Source organism: Stomoxys calcitrans, chromosome 5 (genome assembly GCF_963082655.1).
Source record: "Stomoxys calcitrans chromosome 5, idStoCalc2.1, whole genome shotgun sequence".
In the NCBI taxonomy this organism is placed as follows: domain Eukaryota; kingdom Metazoa; phylum Arthropoda; class Insecta; order Diptera; family Muscidae; genus Stomoxys; species Stomoxys calcitrans.
In genome coordinates this window covers 149743421-149752673 of record NC_081556.1, presented here as the reverse complement: position 1 = coordinate 149752673, position 9253 = coordinate 149743421, and the positions used below count along the sequence as shown (strand labels likewise).

The window sequence follows — 9253 nt, the reverse complement described above, 5'->3', positions numbered from 1 at the left end:
TTTTATTTGTATTCCCTAACAAAAATGAAAATTTTTCACATTTTTTAAGGGAAAAAAGGGCCACAGAACAACTCAAAGTGAAAAGTTTTCGTTTCACTAGCTAAAGTGAGTTTCAGAACACACCCGATAATGGTAACGAGGATGACAATGCTCATACACCCGGCACGGGATAGCTGTGTGCACCACACAAGCTAGAACTTTGAGGTCCGATCTGTTTGGTTTTCTTTGCTGTCACGAGTAGCTTAGCTACGAGCTACCGGGTGTGTCCATAGGATGCGGGTAGTGGAATGCTCCATACGAAGTAGCTGCAACGGAAGTCGCGGACAATCGGTGGTATCGAGCTGAAAAATCCCGGCTCTTGCACAAATACTAAGTGCCTATGATGCAGGATATGATAAGGCGAGTTATTGGCTCCTTTAAATAACCAATGGCCACTCTGTTCCCGCGGCGATCGCTCCTATCGAGGCACTTAGGAATCGGAATCAAGTTAAAAATTTAACCATAGAATAAAACATGAGACTGATGGCTTATATAGGCGTATGTAGGCACTCCATTCTGTAGGAAGGTGTTATCGATAACAGAGACAGAGAATGTTTTTCAAAAAAAATATTGTTGCCGATGAAGGATTCCATTGGATCAATCCCGTTCGTACCACCCACCCATTGTTGTTGTTGTTGCCGATGAAGGAATTCATCGGGTCAATCCGGTACGTACAACCGGCTGCCATGGGATTGATTGTTGTTGTTGTAGCAGTGTGTTGTATTTTATATTTCGTCTGTTTGGTTCTGCTGAATATACAGATCCAGTAATTCTGCGACTAAGGTGGAGTGCGTCCAGAGGGATCTGGGTCTAAGTCGAGTAAGTTTGACTGAGCAGTTATGCAAGTAAGGTGTGCGGTGTGTTGCTAGTTTGCCGGAGGAGGTCAATTTTTTAAGGTGCAATGGGTGGTGGTCTTTCAACCTCTTTTACAGCTGGCAAGAATACTCCCGAACAATTCCTGACGACGGTTTAGTGTTCTCACCGCCAAACCACATTGGGGTCAAACAAATAATGGATCCTTTGAGACATGCGATACCAACTGCACCGTGTCGTTCAGGTAATTCTCTGGGAACGAATTTCTTCACCAAAACACCTGACGAACAAAAGTCTTCCGCTGGAAGAACATCAAATGATTTTCAACGTAAATTTTGAAGTATGCAATATACCTAGGATTTTTAATTTTACGCTTGAAGAAGCTAAAATCGTTTATATAAAAGTTGGGCCGTTAAGATTGAATAAATGAAATAATGCTGCAAGTATGGGTTAGCCTAGCCTTTATGTTCCAAATTTCTGCCAAGTTAAGTAAAAATATTAGTTTCTAGGGCCGTAGAAAGGTAAACGAAGCGATGGTTTTCCATTAAAATTTTTGAAAACAGTTTTTCCCTTTGCTTTGAGTCACTTTTTCTTACTAATACAATTGTAGTGACGTCTACATTTCCAAAGAGGTATAAGAAGGCCAGGATTAACCCGATTAAGAAGAACAATACTTCGGGAGATTTTAGACCAATCGCATTGCTTCTTGTTTTAGCAAAAGTTTTAGAATACCTGTTGAAATAACAACTTGTTTCATATATTGAGAGTAGAATGTTTTTGAATGATTGCCAGTGTCGATTTCGTAGTGATAGAAGTACCATCACTCTCCTTTTTGGCTTGACCAACTCTATCAGACGCTGTCTATCTGACCATAAGTTGTGTATTATTCTATCATTACTTTATATTGATTTCCAAATTGTCCACGAGATATGGATTTGGGGACAGTGCCTATAGATTAATGTATTCTAATCTGGCAGGCAGGGAGCAATATGTTAACGTCAATGGCATATTTTCGATAACTCTTCCAGTAAAAAACACGGTTCCCCAGGGATCAGTCCTGGGTCCACTTCTTTTTATACATTTTTTGAATGATATATTTGATGCCATTGGGTATTGGTGCGTTCCGTACACCTATGCCTATGCGGCCGATGTGCAACTTCTTTTTAAAGGCGATTATTGCTATATAGATGTTTTTAAATCTTTGATTTGTGATATGGTAGAAAACTTGGAATCTTGGATGCAGCAGAATAAGCTGAGCGTAAAGCTTGACAAGGAACTCTCATCCACATGCAAATGTGGCTACAACAAGACTGCAGTGATTTTCCAGTTTCTCTTACCAACATATCTTAAAGATATTTAAAAACGTATACCATTTTAATCCTTTATTAATGGCTTTCAATTAATTGTCCCGATTACATTTGTTCTTAATATGGCTAATATACATACAACAGTCGAATGATAACTTAATTCTATTGATTATGCAGCAATTTGGAAAAGTCGGCATATGCAGATTCCACATCAAATAAGAATTGTCGACTTTGTGCATCCGTTAGTTCGTCCGATGCCTGCATCTCATCTAGTGTCTTCAGCCAATTGTTAATTTTTATTTTTCCCTCAAAGTCCTTTGGTATTATTGATAAACAATTGTAGTTATCTGCTAGATCTTTAAGCGTTAGATGCAATGCATCCTTCGTGTTCATTTTCATGCGTAGAGCGTCCATAATGGTTATGGAACATGCTATAATATCGGCTATACATTTGGATGTATTACCTTTGTCGTCTTTAATTGTTATGGGACGATCTTCACGAATGCGCTCCAAAGCTGCTGGACAGTCTAAACGGAATTTCTTTGCAAATGACTCAACACTGGGAAATTCATCGCATTGGACTTGTTTAAATGCCACCTTGTACTGAACCAAATACTTGGAACAGGCTGCTGTGTAATCTGCGGCCGTAATGCAGTCACGGATGTAAGCCTTTTCCAATTGTTGAAGTGTATTTACTATGGCATATAAATCGGCCATATTATCGTACTTTTCGCGTTCTCGAGCATTTCTGAAAAGTTTAACTTCTTCATAAAGTTCTGAAGATGTCTCCATTTCAACTTAAATGTAATCGTCGAATCGCCTTTCTTTATGAATAAAAACAAATCTACCAAGGAAAAAAATACCCACGAATGACGAATTTGTCAAATCTCGCAAATCTGAAGTCGAAATACTATGTGTTGCCAGATCTCAAATATAAAACAAGAACAAAATAGAATCGAACCCCAATACAAGAGTCGAGAGTCAAAGTTTTAAAAAAATTCGCTAGGGACGGGGAGTCTGCATTTCAAAATGATTGAATAGATTTAATAAATAAACCTATAAATTTATGAGATGAAAGAAAAAAATTTTTAAGAGTAGTTCAGATATATAATGATTTGCCACTTCACCTTAAATTTTTAATTATTTTTCTAACGTTTCTTAAAAATTTATTTGGTCATGTTAGTAAAGTTGCTTGTGTGTGTGTGTATGTCGATTGTGACGATTTTTTCATAGAAAAAGGAGTATTTCTACCATCAGCATCATAGCGCAAAGAGCTCTACTTCACGAATCCAAATGTTTTTAAAAACAATTTGACGCAGACTCTTTAATTAGGTTTAGATACTCATTTGTTTTTTTTTTATCGATTTTATCATTTATAAATCGATAATTACCTACCTTTTACTGCAAGTGTGCTGATTTGACATTAGTTAATTTTTACTGTGGCGAAGCACATACGCAGGAAATTCTTTTCGAGCAATTTCAGTTTTGTGTACGATTAAAAAGTTAATATAATCAAGATGAAGGTTATCTACAATACATTGTTGAAAAGGACCTCCACTTTCGCTGTGATCGCTTTGGCATCCACCTTCTTCTTCGAGCGTTCGCTTGATGTGGCTTCCGAAAGTCTGTTCCAATCAGTCAATAAAGGCGTAAGTCTTAATGCATTTACCCCACGGTCATTATGTAAGCAAAAAAATATTTTTTTCTTTTCCAGAAATTGTGGAACGACATCAAGCACAAGTACGAATAAATTGTATAGAAAAACTGCTAAGCTCCAAAAATTTATTATACGAAAACTTCGATTCGTCATGAATAAATTTTAAAAATTTATTAAAAATTAACAAAATGTGTAGTTGTGTACTTATTTTCTAATATCCTCCTCTAAAACTTCCCAGGGTTTCTCGGGTCTTTCAGCATCCCATGCCTTAGGGTTATTGTATCTAGGGAGCTCCTTAAGTGTAATGCCATTTTCTTCCACTGTCTTGAGGAACTTATCTAGCTTACCTCCCGGCACCGCCTCTATATTGCACATCATTTCTGTTATGCCGGATTGTTGACATCGATTCGCCAAAACACGAGCTAAATTTATAAAGGCAGTAGTATCCTTGGTTTTGAACAATTGCTTCTTGATAGCCCATTCTGAGGTACTAGCAGCCACCACTGGTCCATTTTGAAAATGCTTTACTTCAGCTGTTACATAGCGGCCGGATACATTGACTTCTAGCTTATGCCAAAATGAACGTCCAGGCTTCTCAAGATGGTACCCATCTGGTTTGTAGGCTATACGTAATTTTTCCAAATTCCGTGGATTCCGATTGGTCATATAAATTGCATCAGGCTTAGGAGTGGAAAGTTGTTTGATTTTACGAAGCACTTGGGCCGAAATGGGAGGACGAAAGTGGCCCGACATTTTCCTTTTTATTTACGAAACTTAAGATTGATATTCCAATGTGTATTTAATAAGAGGCCACTAAATAACATCAGCTGAATAAGAAAAATGTTAAGATGTTGCCATATTGAATTGGTTGAGGAAACAACGATAACTCTTCACATGGAATTCCCAGAAACAAATGCTGTTTTATTTTAGCACTACATTGGAAATTACGATTATTCAATTATCGCATGATATCGGTCTAGATTATTTGACTTGAAAAATAAAAAACGGCAAAAGTAGGTTTTATGGCCCTTTTAGATGGCACATCATGATCGTACTCATCGTGTGTACGTTTTGATTAAAGCATTTGCCAAAAACGGTACATCGATGAACACTTGAAGCGATAACTTTTGGTGTTCAGTTGCAACGCCATCGATTTATTATTTTATTTTTGCTAAATTTAGTATATATATCAAAATTTTGATAATTTTTTATTAAATTTCTGTTATTTATTATTACGCATGGCAAAACAAATAAAGGTGGTCTTATTTGTACAACAACTACAAATTAATGGTGCAATCCGCCATCTTGCCATCAATCGACGTTTTGCCAACACACACAAAGAAATTTGTGTGCGTGTGCGTACATGAGCAGAGCAGAATATGTGCAGAACACTTTCTCGCAGAACATGCGAGAAAGAAGATAGCAACAAAGGCGTACGTATTTACATAACAACAACAAACTAGTTCATTATCGATAACATCATTTGCCGATTGATTATCCATTATCAAATGTGAACATGCCTTAAAATGTTGAAAATTGGTCCTTAACATTTGCAAGTTTCTTTAGATGTGGCAAACCTATGCATCAGTTGTGAAAATAAAAGCAAATTAAACAAGCGTCGCAACCATGAAGATGAAATTAATAGACTCTGTTGTAAGAAGCTTTAAAGTGGCAAAGGTGTTTAGGGAAAACACAGACAAAATAAACGCTATTGACTTTTCCCCAAATGGGGAGCATTTGATATCATGCAGTGAAGACGATCAAATTGTGATTTATGACTGCGAAAAGGGCACTCAATCCAGAACAGTCAATTCGAAAAAATACGGCGTGGACCTTATACATTTTACTCATGCAAATAACACGGCCATCCATAGCTCCACCAAAGTTGATGATACCATACGATATCTGAGTTTGCATGATAATAAATATTTGCGTTATTTCCCTGGCCATACAAAGAAGGTAATAACTTTGTGCATATCGCCCGTCGATGATGCATTCCTGTCCGGATCGTTGGATAAGACATTGCGTATATGGGATTTACGTTCACCAAATTGCCAAGGGTTGATGCATTTATCTGGTCGCCCCGTAGCAGCCTATGATCCGGAAGGTTTGATATTTGCAGCTGGTGTCAACTCTGAAAGTATTAAATTATACGACTTACGTTCTTTCGATAAGGGTCCCTTTGTAACATTCAAATTGAACCAGGAAAAGGAATGTGATTGGACTGGGCTAAAGTTTTCACGTGATGGCAAAACTATTTTGATAAGCACAAATGGTTCTATAATACGTTTGATAGACGCATTCCATGGAACACCGCTACAAACATTTACTGGATATCCCAACACCAAAGGCATACCAATTGAAGCTAGCTTCAGCCCTGACTCACAGTTTATATTCTCGGGCAGCACAGACGGTAGAGTTCATGTATGGAATGCGGATACTGGTTACAAGGTGTGTGTTTTAAATGGCGACCATCCCGGACCTGTTCAATGCGTTCAGTTTAACCCAAAGTACATGCTTCTTGCATCCGCCTGTACCAATATGGCATTTTGGCTTCCAACTTCTGAGGATGGATTATAGAAAAACTAGATTTTAGTTTATTTTTAAATGATAAATGAATATCTTTAAGTTATTTTTTATTGTTCGGCTTTAGTATCTTGACTTTAAAACAAGACGAAAAAAATAAACCGACCTTGATTCAAATATACCATAAATCTTAGTTATTTATTATTACTACGCTCCATGGAAGGAAATAGGGAAAATGTAGTTGACAGAGAAAGTTAAAAACTACAAAAGGTTAATCTGTGAGTCAAGAGCGATCTGAACATTGGCAGAGCCTAGCAAATTAGTTAAAGGTTGATACTGCGTTAGCTTTTTGCGAAATGTTTTAGTGATTACCGTTTTTTTAAATAGATGTTGAAGCAAAAAACTGATTTCACTCTGTATTTCACATTCCTTCCTATCATATGAAATAATTTCAATAAACGTATTCACCCTTACTCCCGATGGCGAAAATCAAAGACTCATAGCGATGTGAAACTAAAGTTACTTTAGTTCCAAAATAAATAAAAAACATTTTTTAAATAGGTATAGATGCGGTTACTTTTAGTATATCAGTCTAAAAAAATTAAAATATAATTTGTGCATTCCTATTTTTAACCATATTCCGATTGTATGGTTAAAGTTAACTGTCCTTTTGGAATGGATGTGCCATGATACCAGACGCGAGTGTCAACTAAAACTATATTAAAAAAAAAGTGATTTAGAAAAAAACACATCAGTCCGCTCATTCAACAGATTTTGTTCTCACCCGCATCGCCTGGTTCAACATTAAATGAAAATGATTGACAAAGATGATCACATTCCGGTGTTGGAGCCAATATCCAGCTTTTGTTTCCTTTAATTTGTGCTTGCCACATTAATCGATGTATATAGTCCAACTAAAATGCAACATCAAAGTAAAATGTACAACAGGTAGTCTATCAAATTTCAATTCTACGAAAAACTTACATGCATATATGCTCCTTGCTCATATCCCAGAAATATATAATCGGTATTGGACATTTCCGCGTCGACGGGCAAAAAGTGTGGTCGGCCATAAAGTTTTCGAAGTTCTTCCAAAACTCCAGGATGACAATTACTCCACCCTACGTACCATGTATTTCCAATACTTAAATTGGCTCTCTCTGGTGACATATTGAAGACATCACTTATGGACTTTAAATCCGAATGGAAATTTAAAAAATGGCAATCCTCATCTAGAGACCCTGGATTGCGTTCATAAATCTCTTTCAGTAACTTCAAGTTTAACAGCTTGGTAGCTGGCCAATGATTAACAGCATTTTTAATTACTATGGGCAATGAAGAGTAGGCATATGGAGCAAATTCTTCTCGAGTCATATTTTTTAATATAAGCGGACCCTCGACTCCTCTACAAAAACCACAATCGCTTATAGGTCTTGTGGCTTCCCACACGACAACATTTTGTGGTAAAAAACACTTGACACCAATGAGGAATGTTAATAGATTATAGAAAATTGGTGTTAAAAGCATTACAAATGCCATTATGCCAAAGGTGTACCACATATTAACCCTATGGTTCTGTTCAATCTCTCGAGATTTTCGATAGGCCTCTTGCAAATCTTCTCGAGACACCATGCCAGTGTTCCACGCCCCATTGTGAAGGCTGTCTAGTTTTTCTATAAACCTTTGATCCAAACGTTCCCTAATGCGTAAAGCTGCTTCCCGAGCAGAATCCGTTTGTCGATTCCAAAACTAGAAAAATTCCAAAACTTTAACTAATTTCTACAAACAAATGTGAAGGTTTTCGTACCAAAAACATTTTTTAAAATATCAGTACGTCATGGTATTTCAACTCGACTCGATTTAGTAAACAAAGGCAGTAGGTCGAAAATCTTTACAGAAAACAGAAATAAACAGAATTAATTCTTCTTCTTAAGACTATTCTCATAAAATGACTACATGTACCTTTTTACTGAGCCATGGTACAATTAAGATATAACGTCATTAGCACAACAACAAAAATCAACCCCAACGAAACTACCAGGATTCACTAATAGAAGGTTAGGTCACATGCAAAAACACAAAGTGGATAGGCCCCATAAACATCATTAAGGATGTCAAATCTGACGATTGAAAATGTCATCATATAGGAGAAAACGTAAACAAAGAATGAATGTAAAAAGAGAACAAGTTGACATCCTCAATGCCAAGTACTGCCAAATATTAAAAAAAAGTATATCGGCTGATCGCTTGGCTTAACCTTATTCAGTGAATCCTGCGAAACTACGTTGGGAGGCAAAAGCCGTAAATTGAAATGTCAAAGTAGTTTTAGAAATAAACTTTGCTTTACAACTTATCTTCTTCAAATGTGTTTTATACTTGTATTTTCATCCTATAACACTGTTTTGTTTCTTATGTGTGGAATATCGGATGAAATAGAACACCCCCTCAAGATTGTAGAAAAAAATCACAGCTGTGTTATCAAGATTCACGGTGTTCTTTTAGATTGACAGGATGGTAGTTTTCATTTCAACATAACTTGTTTTTTCAACTATTGGAAATTTGACATTTAGCGACACCTAAGGAAAACACCGTAGCTACGAAACACACAAAAAACGCGATCGCTGAGGAACTCATTGTAATTCAACGTTCTTAACTTTGGCGACCATAAACATATGTGGTAAATTATTAATTTTGTTTATTTGTTTGCACTATAAAGTTTAATGCATTATTTATTGAAGAAGTATGGACACACCAATAATTTGCGCCCTATGAAGATTTTAAAGTATATGGAATATTACAAAAAAAAAAAACAATAAAATATTATAAAAATATGTTTGGTTAAATTTAATATATGTTTGGTATTTTTACGGTGGTTGCGGGTTGGGAGATGGAGTTAATGATCGTTCTCCCC

The 9253-nt window shown here is 36.5% G+C and overlaps 5 protein-coding genes across 5 annotated transcripts; 2 read left to right on the top strand and 3 right to left on the bottom strand.

Moving 5' to 3' along the window:
* Positions 1–2219: 2219 nt before the first annotated feature.
* Positions 2220–3067, bottom strand: LOC106091699 (vacuolar protein sorting-associated protein 28 homolog). The gene has a single exon (XM_013258310.2). It carries the CDS (start codon positions 2949–2951, stop codon positions 2322–2324), a length of 630 nt encoding a protein of 209 aa, XP_013113764.2. The 5' UTR covers positions 2952–3067; the 3' UTR covers positions 2220–2321.
* Positions 3068–3580: 513 nt separating this feature from the next.
* LOC106091698 (cytochrome b-c1 complex subunit 9) lies at positions 3581–4005 on the top strand. The gene is made up of 2 exons (XM_013258309.2): positions 3581–3808; positions 3874–4005. The coding sequence occupies exons 1-2, from the start codon at positions 3677–3679 to the stop codon at positions 3907–3909; spliced, it is 168 nt and encodes a 55-aa protein (XP_013113763.1). The 5' UTR covers positions 3581–3676; the 3' UTR covers positions 3910–4005.
* LOC106091697 (large ribosomal subunit protein uL18m) lies at positions 3928–4679 on the bottom strand. The gene has a single exon (XM_013258308.2). The coding sequence runs from the start codon at positions 4567–4569 to the stop codon at positions 4021–4023; it is 549 nt and encodes a 182-aa protein (XP_013113762.1). The 5' UTR covers positions 4570–4679; the 3' UTR covers positions 3928–4020.
* A 685-nt stretch (positions 4680–5364) lies between these two features.
* On the top strand, positions 5365–6530 carry LOC106091715 (WD repeat-containing protein 82). Its single transcript, XM_013258348.2, has one exon. It carries the CDS (start codon positions 5443–5445, stop codon positions 6394–6396), a length of 954 nt encoding a protein of 317 aa, XP_013113802.1. The 5' UTR covers positions 5365–5442; the 3' UTR covers positions 6397–6530.
* A 275-nt stretch (positions 6531–6805) lies between these two features.
* On the bottom strand, positions 6806–8291 carry LOC106091714 (uncharacterized). The gene is made up of 4 exons (XM_013258347.2): positions 8150–8291; positions 7327–8091; positions 7127–7256; positions 6806–7057 (listed from the first exon to the last, which is right to left on the bottom strand). The coding sequence occupies exons 1-4, from the start codon at positions 8156–8158 to the stop codon at positions 6972–6974; spliced, it is 990 nt and encodes a 329-aa protein (XP_013113801.2). The 5' UTR covers positions 8159–8291; the 3' UTR covers positions 6806–6971.
* Positions 8292–9253: the final 962 nt, after the last annotated feature.

Coding starts and splice junctions, on each gene's coding strand:
- LOC106091699 (XM_013258310.2), bottom strand. CDS start 2,951: ATGGAGACATCTTCAGAACTTTATGAAGAAGTTAAACTTTTCAGAAAT.
- LOC106091698 (XM_013258309.2), top strand. CDS start 3,677: ATGAAGGTTATCTACAATACATTGTTGAAAAGGACCTCCACTTTCGCT. Junction 3,809..3,873: donor TCCAATCAGTCAATAAAGGC/GTAAGTCTTAAT, acceptor TTTCTTTTCCAG/AAATTGTGGAACGACATCAA.
- LOC106091697 (XM_013258308.2), bottom strand. CDS start 4,569: ATGTCGGGCCACTTTCGTCCTCCCATTTCGGCCCAAGTGCTTCGTAAA.
- LOC106091715 (XM_013258348.2), top strand. CDS start 5,443: ATGAAGATGAAATTAATAGACTCTGTTGTAAGAAGCTTTAAAGTGGCA.
- LOC106091714 (XM_013258347.2), bottom strand. Junction 7,257..7,326: donor AGCAAGGAGCATATATGCAT/GTAAGTTTTTCG, acceptor GTTGCATTTTAG/TTGGACTATATACATCGATT. Junction 7,058..7,126: donor TGTTGAACCAGGCGATGCGG/GTGAGAACAAAA, acceptor TTTTTAATATAG/TTTTAGTTGACACTCGCGTC.